The sequence below is a fragment of the Hyla sarda genome, chromosome 2 (assembly GCF_029499605.1).
Source record: "Hyla sarda isolate aHylSar1 chromosome 2, aHylSar1.hap1, whole genome shotgun sequence".
NCBI classification, from domain to species: domain Eukaryota; kingdom Metazoa; phylum Chordata; class Amphibia; order Anura; family Hylidae; genus Hyla; species Hyla sarda.
The window spans coordinates 26226888-26240580 of NC_079190.1; the positions used below are offsets into that span (position 1 = coordinate 26226888).

At 42.5% G+C, this 13693-nt stretch overlaps 1 protein-coding gene across 1 annotated transcript in view; it reads left to right on the forward strand.

The window, feature by feature from the left end:
• Positions 1-13119, forward strand: part of TYR (tyrosinase) — a 52161-nt gene extending 39042 nt beyond the window's left edge. Inside the window, exon 5 of the mRNA XM_056561406.1 lies at positions 12523-13119. Coding sequence (XP_056417381.1) covers positions 12523-12740 — 218 coding nt within the window. The 3' untranslated portion in view covers positions 12741-13119. The remainder of the gene's footprint in view (positions 1-12522) is intronic.
• The last annotated feature ends 574 nt before the right edge of the window (positions 13120-13693 follow it).

A 13693-nucleotide genomic window follows, 5' to 3' on the forward strand; every position in this document is an offset into this window, starting at 1 on the left:
AGCGGGAATAACTCGATTCTTGCAGACATTTGCAATGGGATTAGTAAAAACTTAAAGTGGTACTCCACCCCTAGACATCTTATCCCCTATACAAAGGATGCCCGCTGCTGGGGACCCCCGCGATCTCCCTGCAGCACACGACGTTCGTTTAGAGTGTCTGGTGCAGTGTCACTGCTACGCCCTACTTGTGACATCATGGCCATGCCCCCTCAATGCAAGTCTATGGGAGGGGGCGTGACTGGCATCACGCCCCCTCTCATCAATGCAAGTCTATGGGACATCACGCCCCCTCCCATAGACTTGCATTGAGGGGGTGTGGCCATGACGTCATGAGCCTCCTCCCCGTATCGCCAGTCATATGGCAGAGTACCCCTTTAAGTTTGTTTTATCACATGCTGAAAGCTGAACTGATTGCTCTATGTGAATTATTACTATAAACCAAGGACTACTGAACTGTTTGGGTCTGTTTGCTTGGTGGAAAGACTGTTTGAAGGGGATATAAAGGATAGTGTGGTGTCCCGGCAGTGGCGTAGCGTGGGTTGTCAGCACCCGGGGCCAGGCAAGTAATTTGCGCCCCCTAACCCGTGGATTTTAGCACTCGAGTCTCTTCCACTAAATTAGTTAAAGAAACCCCTAAGCACATGTATTGTTTATGAAAATACTGATGTAATTAAAGTAAAATGCATCTAAATACAAGTTTATTTTCAAACACTTTATTGAGTGCGAACATGCATTACACATTCTCCACATTTTCAGCAGGTCTATGAATACAAATCTACAAATGTAGTAACCTAGCATGGGCCATGCTATTATATGTCGTCTCACAACCATCGTAAACCACAAAAAATATCAAGAACAAAAACTAAACATCAAAATGGAACCGAACCCTGGAGATGTAAGTAAGCGGCAAATGTCAGGGGGGCATTATATGTGCATTATATGGGCACATGACAGGGGGCCCCTGTCATGTTCCCCTCGCGCATAATGCCCCATGTCCTGTGCCCCTCACATATAATGCCCCCCTGACATGTGCCCCCACATAAATTGCCCCCTGACATGTGCCCCTCACATATAATGCCCCCTGACATGTGCCCCCACATATATTGCCCCCCTTACATGTGACCCTGACGTATAATGTCCCCTGTCCTGTGCCCCTCACATATAATGCCCCCCTGACATGTGCCCCCACATAAATTGCCCCCTGACATGTGCCCCCACATATATTGCCCCCCTGACATGTGACCCTGACGTATAATGTCCCCTGTCCTGTGCCCCTCACATATAATGCCCCATGTCCTGTGCCCCTCACATATAATGCCCCCCTGACATGTGCCCCTCACATATAATGCCCCCTGAGGGGGCAGGATAGGGGGCATTATATGTGAGGGGCACATGTCAGGGGGGGCGTTATATGTGAGGGGCACAGGACATGGGGTATTATATGTGAGGGGCACATGACAGGGGGGGGTCCTGTCATGTGCCCCCACATATAATGCCCCCCTGACATGTGCCCCTTACTCATAATTTGCCCCTCTCACTTATAATTTGCTCCCCCCTCCCCTTTCTCACGCCCGTCACCTTTCTCCCACGCTACGGCTGCTCCATTCCTCCAGTCAGTGAGAGCCGCGGAGACGTGATCTCCGGGCGCCAGCGCGATGATGTGATGTAATCGCGCCGGCCTGCCGTGATTGGCTCTCACTGACTGCAGGAATGGAGCAGCCGCGGCGTGTGATAGCAAGGTGACGGGCGTGAGAAAGGGGTGGTGGAGTGGGACAGCCGACAGCTCCCGCTCCACCATGCGATGGGGGGGGGGTCGGGGGCAATTGCCCCGTTGCGTCCACCCCCACCGTCCCGGATCCGCCCGTCGGCTCGGATCGGATTTGCACAGCCAGCACTGCAGAGAGAGTGAGTGAGCCAGACAGGGGCAGAGAGCTGGGAGTATGAGCGCGCCCCCCAGATGTTGCGCCCTGTGCGGCCGGCCCCCCCTGCACCCCCCACGCTACCCCTCTGTGTCCCGGTACTGTATTGCATAACGTACCTTGTATGGTGGTCCCGAAAGGAAGAGTTACTACACTCAGGTAGGGTCCCCCAGGTGGGACAGTCCCTAGTCGCCTCTCCTCTATTCTAATTATGTGATGTTTATATGTATATATTTAATAATAATAATAATAATGTGTATATTTAATATGATGTATAGTACGCTTACCTTGTTAGCGTCGCAGGACCTTCGGTTATGTGACTGTTAATTCCTCTATGGTATGTTGGAGGTCCTTGGGTCACATGTTACCCATAACCCTTTGTAAAGGTGATTGACAGAAGTATTGGACCAATTAGCGTTAGTCCAGCCCCTGCCCATATAAGGGAGCTGTAGCCAATTATCGCTCTCTTGGGTTGCTGCTCTCGTGGATAGCGGACTAGCAGGACGGATCTGTGCAACTTTCAAAGACACGCTAGGCCTGAAAACCTACTGGCCTCAGCCTAAACTAAACCGTGAGTGCTAAACTACCCCCGCTAAAGCTAGCATGACTACTGGACCGCAACGAAATCCCCTAAATCCAGTGGAACAGCGCATATCAGTCTAAGGACTCAAAATTGCTTAAGGTCCCAACCTTTGTCAATCTCAAAGAGAATTTGCATTTGTAGAGACTGTTCCTGTTGTGAAGCTTGCATAAAATCTTCAGTAAAAGTTCCAACTGTTTTCAGCAAACTCTCCGGTAGTGGACATTCAATTATTCTATACCTCCCTATCGCTCTTGGGAAGGGTGGCGGTAGGACAAGCATTCTAGAGGAGCCCTCACCCTGGCATCACGAATAGAAAGGGTTAACCAGACACCTTTTAGTCACCGCACAGCTATACTCCCTACACCCAACTCCCCTAGGCTATCACAATAGACTTATGCATTTGTTTTTTTTTTTTTTAAATAATAATAATAATTGTGTGGTAACATACTCTAGGAGTGACCTTGTGAGAGAATGTTCTTCACGCACAGGTCCTCATACAAATTAGGGAAAAGTTGGCTGAAACTCCTTGTTTTAGTGGGACTGACCAGCTGTTAAGGGAATAAGCCCTCCCCAGAGGAGTCAGAGGCTTAACTCTCCTCCTCCTCCTTACCTTTCCCTATTCTAAATACATAAATGCTGGGCCAAGCCGCACATTCATATTTGAATGGAAGGATCAGGAAATATGGCAGTCTGTTGTTGTGTTTTTTTTTAATCAACTGGTGCCAGAAAGTTAAACATATTTGTAAATTATTTCTAATAAAAAATCTTAATCCTTCCAATACTTTACAAATCTGTTTAACTTTATGGCACCAGTTGATTTAAAAAAATCTCAAATGGACTTTTCAGAAACGGCAGCATTCACTTGACACTAAAATATTGAAACAGGTCTCCTCTGTAAACCCTCCCCTTTTATTACAGGGGCTGTATCTTTGAGAAAACTTGACAGAAAGTGTTGAGTTTTCCTGCAGCACCACCACAGGGGAAAAGAAGTATTACACAATAAAATCATGAATTATCTGTGTAATGCAGGACAGGTCCTCCCAGATGCACATTGGCTAGTGGAGCAGGTCCCTGTAAAGGGATCAGTCTATTTACTATAGGCAGATTTGAAATTGTTTTTCTAACCAATTTTTTTTTATATTAATTATTATTATTATTATTATTATTATTATATATTTTTTTTTTTTTTTTATGGTTTTCTTTTTTTGTCTCTAAGTTGCATGTGTTAGCTGAAGAGTTTGCAGGGAGCGGGTAGCCTGGCAATCTGCCTGAATTAGATTAAAGCCTTTAGTCTTGTGTATCATTACGGGTCCTCACCACGTTGTAATGAAGCTTTCCGGTGGATGGCGGCTCTCGAGTAGATTTTCCTCTGGGTTAGAAACTCTCAAGTTAATGGGGAAGAATCACTTGGTGCCAATAAGGGCTCTATGTGTTCCTCAGGAGACCGCTCTCACTTTTTATACATTTTTGCATATTTTTGGCATGTAAAGCTTGATTGACAGCCGGTCAGGGGGAAGGGGGAAGATACCGGCCCTATATACTCAGGACAATAGTAATTACAGCTATTTTATTCATGGCTGGTTTTATTGGGACCATTAATTCTACAATGTTATAGGCTTCATAGCAGCTTCTGGTTTTACGTGTTCTTCATATCAATGAGGCTGTATCTGCGGAATATCATTGCCGAGGTTCATTTTGTATGCGATTGAAGGGAAGAGACATGTCTTATCTGGCTCCCGCATTGCTACAAGGAGACAAAATCCTCATCTGGAAAACACAAACGTTGCTCTGAAGGCTTCTAAAATCTAGGTTACTTGTTACACAAGAGGAGTGAGGAGCCTAGGAGTTGGGGTTTTGACCGCGTCATCTACTACAACTATTGTAGAATAATAAAAATAATATATAATAATAAAAATAATATATAATAAAAATAATAATAAAAATATATATAATAATAATAAAAAATATATATAATAATAATAAAAATAAAATAAAATAAATATATACCGTATATACTCGAGTATAGGCCGAGTTTTTCAGCACGATTTTTCGTGCTGAAAACACCCCCCTCGGCTTATACTCGAGTGAACTCCCCCACCCGCAGTGGTCTTCAACCTGCGGACCTCCAGAGGTTTAAAAACTACAACTCCCAGCAAGCCCGGGCAGCCATCGGCTGTCCGGGCTTGCTGGGAGTTGTAGTTTTGAAACCTCCGGAGGTCCGCAGGTTGAAGACCACTGCGGCCTTCAACATCATCCAGCCCCCTCTCACCCCCTTTAGTTCTGAGTACTCACCTCCGCTCGGCGCTGGTCCGGTCCTGCAGGGCTGTCCGGTGAGGAGGTAGTCCGGTGGGATAGTGTTCCGGGCTGCTATCTTCACCGGGGAGGCCTCTTCTAAGCGCTTCGGGCCCGGCCTCAGAATAGTCACGTTGCCTTGACAACGACGCAGATACGTCGTTGTCAAGGCAACGGCTCTATTCCGGGCCGGAAGCGCGGAGAAGAGGCGCCCCCGGTGAAGATAGCAGCCCGGACCACCTCCTCACCGGACCACCTCCTCACCGGACAGCCCTGCAGGACCGGACCAGCGCCGAGCGGAGGTGAGTACTCAGAACTAAAGGGGGTGAGAGGGGGCTGGATGATGTTGAAGGCCGCAGTGGTCTTCAACCTGCGGACCTCCGGAGGTTTCAAAACTACAACTCCCAGCAAGCCCGGACAGCCGATGGCTGCCCGGGCTTGCTGGGAGTTGTAGTTTTGAAACCTCTGGAGGTCCGCATGTTGAAGGCCGCAGTGGTCTTCAACCTGCGGACCTCCGGAGGTTTCAAAACTACAACTCCCAGCAAGCCCGGACAGCCGATGGCTGCCCGGGCTTGCTGGGAGTTGTAGTTTTGAAACCTCTGGAGGTCCGCATGTTGAAGGCCGCAGTGGTCTTCAACCTGCGGACCTCCGGAGGTTTCAAAACTACAACTCCCAGCAAGCCCGGACAGCCGATGGCTGCCCGGGCTTGCTGGGAGTTGTAGTTTTGAAACCTCTGGAGGTCCGCAGGTTGAAGACCACTGAGGGCGAATGATGAGAAGAGGATGATGAAGGGGGGGGGGGGTGTGAGGATGATGAAGGGGGGTGGGGATGATGAAGGGGGGATGTGTGGGATGATAAGGGGATGTGTGGGATGATGACAAGGGGATGATGAAGGGGGGATGTGTGGGATGATAAGGGGATGTGTGGGATGATGACAAGGGGATGATGAAGGGGGGATGTGTGGGATAAGGGGATGTGTGGGATGATGACAAGGGGATGATGAAGGGGGGATGTGTGGGATAAGGGGATGTGTGGGATGATGACAAGGGGATGATGAAGGGGGGATGTGTGGGATAAGGGGATGTGTGGGATGATGACAAGGGGATGATGAAGGGGGGATGTGTGGGATGATAAGGGGATGTGTGGGATGATGACAAGGGGATGATGAAGGGGGGATGTGTGGGATGATAAGGGGATGTGTGGGATGATGACAAGGGGATGATGAAGGGGGGATGTGTGGGATGATAAGGGGATGTGTGGGATGATGACAAGGGGATGATGAAGGGGGGATGTGTGGGATGATGACAAGGGGATGATGAAGGGGGGATGTGTGGGATGATGACAAGGGGATGATGAAGGGGGGATGTGTGGGATGATAAGGGGATGTGTGGGATGATGACAAGGGGATGATGAAGGGGGGATGTGTGGGATGATAATGGGATGTGTGGGATGATGACAAGGGGATGATGAAGGGGGGATGTGTGGGATGATGACAAGGGGATGATGAAGGGGGGATGTGTGGGATGATAAGGGGATGTGTGGGATGATGACAAGGGGATGATGAAGGGGGGATGTGTGGGATGATGACAAGGGGATGATGAGGATGTTAATGACGGGTCTGGATGATGACAGGGGGGGATGAGGTATTTCCCACCCTAGGCTTATACTCGAGTCAATAACTTTTCCTGGGATTTTGGGTTGAAATTAGGGGTCTCGGCTTATACTCGGGTCGGCTTATACTCGAGTATATACGGTAATAATAAAATAAAAAATATATATAATAATAAAATAAATATATAATAAAAATAAAATAATAAAAAATTATAATAATAATAAAAATATAATAATAAAAATATAATAAAAATAATAAAAAATAATTATAAATATTTTTTACTAATTCTCATTACTTTATTTTACCCCCCCCCCCTGTTAAAATATAGATTTTTTTTTTTTCTTCTTCTCATCATCCTCCTCCTCAACTCTCACTTTTTATAACCTTTCCTACAATTGGGTACAATTGATGTTATGTATGCTATATGGCAGTGGTCTTCAATCTGCGGAACTCCAGATGTTGCAAAACTACAACTCCCAGCATGCCCGGACAGCCGTTGGCTGTCCGGGCATGCTGGGGGTTGTAGTTTTGCAACATCTGGAGGTCCGCAGGTTGAAGACCACTGCTATATGGCATAGTGCCCATAGAGGCTGACCATGTGCTAAAATGGTAACTATAGAAAGCAAATCATTGCACACTAAAACTGGCCCTATTCTGACCCCTATAACTTTATTTTTCCTCCTATAGCGCTGTTTGGGAGCTCAATTTAGTTTTTTTTGTTTTTATATCAGTACAAATTTGGTGTACTGTATATCAAATTTATCATCACTTTTTATTAAAAAAAAATTAGCTGTAGCAAAAAATATAACTATAGAATTTTTTTTATTTTTTTCCCCCCCTAGTTTAGACCATGCACCGTGTAGAATCAAAGTTATATATTAATAGTTTGGACAATTCTATATGCGGCAATACCAAATGTTTTTTTATTTTTATTATTTTGTTAAAATCGATTCTTGTCTTCCTTCCCTCCCCCCCCCCCCCCCCCCCACAATCTGTTGTCATGCGGGCCATGAAAAAAAGATCAGTCATGGGTCATTAAGGGTAATTTTTATATTTAAGAACTGCACTTGAACTAGTGTTGCTCGCGAATATTCGCCAATATAGCGCTATATATTCGTAATTACGAATATTTTTATTTATTTTTTTTCACAGTACACATCAGTGATCATCCCTCACTGCTTCCAGCTTGTGTGGTGTAAAGAAGGCTCTAATACTACTGTGTGAGACTGGCGTGCGCATTTTCGCATATGTGAAAATTTGCATATGCGAATTTACGCCTATGCTAATTTTTGTATATGCTAATTTTCGCATATGCGAAAATAAAACGCGAATATTACGAATATGCTAATTTAGCGAATACATGACGAATATTTGTCCATATATCACTAATTCGAATATGGTATATGCCGCTCAACACTACACTGAACCTCTGTACTGGACCAGCTTAATTGGTTGAGGGTATTTGGGCCCATAAGCCTTTAACCGAAATGTTTTTACCAAGAGATTCTGGTTTCATACCTTATCTATTGCAATTTTTTTGACAATTTTGTAAGTAAATAAATCTAATACTAAATAACTATCAATATTTTTTTTTTCAGTCCTATTACACCTTCAGAAACCCTTTAGTGTGAAATCTAGAGATGAGCGAACTTACAGTAAATTCGATTCGTCACGAACTTCTCGGCTCGGCAGTTGATGACTTTTCCTGCATAAATTAGTTCAGCTTTCCGGTGCTCCGGTGGGCTGGAAAAGGTGGATACAGTCCTAGGAAAGGGTCTCCTAGGAATGTATCCACCTTTTCCAGCCCATGGGAGCACCTGAAAGCTGAACTAATTTATGCAGGAAAAGTCATCAACTGCCGAGCCGAGAAGTTCGTGACGAATCGAATTTACTGTAAGTTCGCTCATCTCTAGTGAAATCCAATAGGGTTTGTGCTGATACAGACAACTACCCATAGATCATACGTATTGATACACAAAGAAGATAAATGGAATGCATACAACGTGAGATTTTAAGGTACCCAGGGGACCCCTATTATAATTGGTCTTAGGGCCACAGATCTCCTGCAAATAAGACGGTCGATAGGAGATGTTTACATTATGGGACTGCATTGATATATGGAAGTTCGTTTTGACAAAGCAAGAGACGAGGTATTAAAACTGCAACCGGGATCAATACCGAACATTAAATATGTCCCAATAATTCCAATAATTCTGTTATTCCTTCCAATTATTTTGTGTATCCATGACCCCGGATTGATTTCATCAGTCAATGAATGTGATGTTTGTAACCATTGTAAAGACAACCTGTCCACATGTAAAGATGATAGAATGAGTAGCATGGATTTATGTCACAATAGTATAGATGGACGTCTTCCGCTTAATTGTTTCTACCACTGAAATAAATGAAATCTCTCGGGCTTTGTCCACACAGGCTGGAATATCCACTTGTTTTTGTTTATTATTTTATTTATTTATTGTGTTTTAACTGGTATCCTTACAACTATAACATTAAATTACATGGAAATTGTCAGTTTTTTTTCCCATTAAATTCAATATGGGGAGACTTTAACCCCTTAAGGACTCAGCCCATTTTGGCCTTAAGGACTCAGACAATTTAATTTTTACGTTTTCATTTTTTCCTCCTCGCCTTCTAAAAATCATAACTCTTTTATATTTTCATCCACAGACTAGTATGAGGGCTTGTTTTTTGCGCGACCAGTTGTCCTTTGTAATGACATCACTCATTATATCATAAAATGTATGGCGCAACCAAAAAACACTATTTTTGTGGGGAAATTAAAACGAAAAACGCAATTTTGCTAATTTTGGAAGGTTTTGTTTTCACGCCGTACAATTTCTGGTAAAAATGACATGTGTTCTTTATTCTGAGGGTCAATACGATTAAAATGATACCCATTATTATATACTTTTATATTATTGTTGCGCTTAAAAAAAATCACAAACTTTTTAACCAAATTAGTACGTTTATAATCCCTTTATTTTGATGACCTATAACTTTTTTATTTTTCCGTATAAGCGGCGGTATGGGGGCTCATTTTTTGCGCCATGATCTGTACTTTTTTTTGATACCACATTTGTATATAAAAAACTTTTAATACATTTTTTATAATTTTTTTTTTTAATAAAATGTATTAAAAAAGTAGGAATTTTGGACTTTTTAAAATTTTTTTCGTTCACGCCGTTCACCGTGCGGGATCATTAACATTTTATTTTAATAGTTCGGACATTTACGCACGCGGCGATACCAAATATGTCTATAAAAAATGTTTTTTACGCTTTTTGGGGGTAAAATAGGAAAAAAAACGGACGTTTTACTTTTTTATTGGGGGAGGGGATTTTTCACTTTTTTTTTACTTTTACTTTTACATTTTTTTACATTTTTTTTTACACTTGAATAGTCCCCATAGGGGACTATTCATAGCAATACCATGATTGCTAATACTGATCTGTTCTATGTATAGGACATAGAACAGATCAGTATTATCGGTCATCTCCTGCTCTGGTCTGCTCGATCACAGACCAGAGCAGGAGACGCCGGGAGCCGCACGGAGGAAGGTGAGGGGACCTCCGTGCGGCGTTATGAATGATCGGATCCCCGCAGCAGCGCTGCGGGCGATCCGATCGTTCATTTTAATCGCGAACTGCCGCAGATGCCGGGATCTGTATTGATCCCGGCACCTGAGGGGTTAATGGCGGACGCCCGCGAGATCGCGGGCGTCGGCCATTGCCGGCGGGTCCCTGGCTGCGATCAGCAGCCGGGATCAGCCGCGCATGACACGGGCATCGCTCCGATGCCCGCGGTTATGCTTAGGACGTAAATGTACGTCCTGGTGCGTTAAGTACCACCTCACCAGGACGTACATTTACGTCCTGCGTCCTTAAGGGGTTAAAGGGGTACTCCGGTGAAAAACTTTATTTTTTATTTTTTAAATAAACTGGTGCCAGAAAGTTAAACAGATTTGTAAATTACTTTGATTAAAAAATCTTAATCCTTCCTGTACTTATTAGCTGCTGAATACTACAGTGGAAATTCTTTTCATTTGGAAACACAGAGCATTGTAGGAACTGTCCAGAACAGCATATGTTTGCTATGGGGATTTCCTTTTACCCTGGACAGTTCCTAAAAATGGACAGAGATGTCAGCAGAGAGCACTGTGCTCGTGAAGTCAGCAGAAAACTCTGTGTTTCAAACGGAAAATAATTTCCACTGTAGTATTCAGCAGCTAATAAGTACAGGAAGGATTAAGATTTTTTAATAGAAGTAATTTACAAATCTGTTTACCGTAACTTTCTGGCACCAGTTGATTTAAAAAAAAAAGTTTTTCACCGGAGTACCCCTTTAACGCCTCAAATTACACTCCAGAATACCAGGGCATGTTCCCTATACCCCGATAAATACGGTATATTATATTAGATATATTATATTATATTATATTAGATAGATATATTATATTATATTAGATAGATATATTATAATATATTAGATAGATATATTATATATTTGATATAGATTATATATTTGATAGATAGATATATTTGAGATATATATTATATATTATGTGTTAGTAAAGCAGGGGAGGAGATTTTTATATAGAAGAGAAACTACCACAAGTGGACAGTGTTTTATTACAGGGGAAAGGCTTCTGCAGTAATATGAGGAAGTATTACTTAACTGAGAGAGTAGTGGACTCATAGGATAGGTATAAGGCTATCCTTGATACAATATAGGAGAAGGATAAGGCTATCCTTCATATAAGATAGTGAAAGGCTATCCTCCATATAAGATAGTGAAAGGCATAAGGCTATCCTTCATATAAGATAGTGAAAGGCATAAGGCTATCCTCCATATAAGATAGAGATAGGCATAAGGCTATCCTTCATATAAGATAGGTATAGGTATAAGGTTATCCTCCATATAAGATAGAGATAGGCATAAGGCTATCCTTCATATAAGATAGAGATAGGCATAAGGCTATCCTTCATATAAGATAGGTATAGGTATAAGGTTTTCCTTCATATAAGATAGAGATAGGTATAAGGCTATCCTTCATATTAAGATAGGGATAGGTATAAGGCTATCCTTCATATAAGATAGGGATAGGCATAAGGCTATCCTTCATATAAGATAGGTATAGGTATAAGGTTATCCTCCATATAAGATAGAGATAGGCATAAGGCTATCCTTCATATAAGATAGAGATAGGCATAAGGCTATCCTTCATATAAGATAGGTATAGGTATAAGGTTTTCCTTCATATAAGATAGAGATAGGTATAAGGCTATCCTTCATATAAGATAGAGATAGGCATAAGGCTATCCTTCATATAAGATAGGGATAGGCATAAGGCTATCCTTCATATAAGATAGGTATAGGTATAAGGTTATCCTCCATATAAGATAGAGATAGGCATAAGGCTATCCTTCATATAAGATAGGGATAGGTATTAGTGTTGCTCGCGAATGTTTGCAATGCGAATTTTATTCGCAAATATCGCATATTCGTGAATTCGTGAATATAGCACTATATATTCGTAATTACGAATATTCGTGTTTTTTTTATTTTTTTTTCCACAGTACACATCACAGTCATCATCCCTCTCTGCTTCCAGCTTGTGTGGTGTAAAGAAGGCTCTAATACTACTTATGCTAATTTTTGTATCTGCACATTTTCGCATATGTAAATTTTCGCACACGCGAATTTTCGCATATGTGAAAATAAAACGAGAATATTACGAATATGCGAATTTAGCGAATATATGACGAATATTCGTCCATATATTCACGAATATTCGCGAATTCGAATATGGCCTATGCCGCTCAACACTAATAGGTATAAGGCTATCCTTCATATAAGGTAGGGACAAGGACTATTGATGGTATTCAGAATATTGGGCAGACTAGATGGGCCGAATAGTTTTTATCTGCCGACACATTCTATGTTTCTATGATGCACAAAAACCAAGGGCACAAAATCCCCATAAGTACTCCCCTTGGGTTGTATGTTTCTAGGACCCTTCTATCCAAGCAAAGAACCCCTACAATAAAATAATTTCTCTTGTCGCTATTTTAACCGCATTTCCTTTCTCCCCTCAGACTCCATTGAAGATTTCTTGTTGCGTTATCTGGAAGAAGCCAGACAAATCTGGCAGTGGCTCGTGGGAGCAGCAGTGGTCGGAGGCCTTATTACGGCCGTGATTGCGACAATTGTGAGCCTGGCGTGCCGGCGGAGGAGGAAAGTGAGCTCAGAAGAGACCCAGCCTCTCCTCATGGAGGCCGAAGATTATCAGAGCACTTACCAATCCCATCTATGAGGGGCGGAAGCTACTTTTTTTTACCTCCCCCTCCCCCATGAGATAATGTGTGTAAAATTACACAGCTCCATGTGTTGAAACCAAAGTGCAGGACATATAAAAGGATTTTAATATTAACCCTTTTTTAATTTAAAAAAAGAATGCCTGGGTTGTCATTTAGCTTGGACAGGGAAGGGTTAATAATGTGCATTTAGTATGTATTTTTTTAAAGATATATACTACTAGTGCAGCATGTCCTGCACACCTTTATTATATGTATTACATATATGTCAACTGTGATTTATTGATTCCCATACAGTAAAAAAGGGAAACATCATCTAATCATGACTGTGTGTTATTGTGTGTTGTTGTGTGTTCCATTTTCAGCAGTACAGTAAAGCAATTTATGAGCTACCACTTTGACTAGTTACATAGTTAGTACGGTCGAAAAAAGACATATGTCCATAAAGTTCAACCAGGGAATTAAGGGGTAGGGGTGTGGCGCGATATTGGTGGAAGGGATGGGATTTTATATTTCTTCATAAGCATTAATGTTATTTTGTTCCAGGAATGTATCTAATCCTGTTTTAAAGCTGTTAATTTTTCCTGCTGTGACCAGTTCCTGAGGTAGACTGTTCCATAAATTCACAGTCCTCACGGTAAAGAAGGCGTGTCGCCCCATGAGACTAAACTTTTTCTTCTCCAGACGGAGGGAGTGCCCCCTCGTCCTTTTGGGGGGTTTAACCTGGAACAGTTTTTCTCCATATTTTTTGTATGGGCCATTAATATACTTATATACGTTTATCATATCCCCCCTTAAACGTCTCTTCTCAAGACTAAACAATTGTAACTCCTTTAATCGCTCCTCATAGCTAAGATGTTCCATTCCCCATATTAGTTTAGTCGCGCGTCTCTGCACCCTTTCCAACTCCGCAGTGTCCCTTTTATGGACAGGTGCCCAAAACTGAACAGCA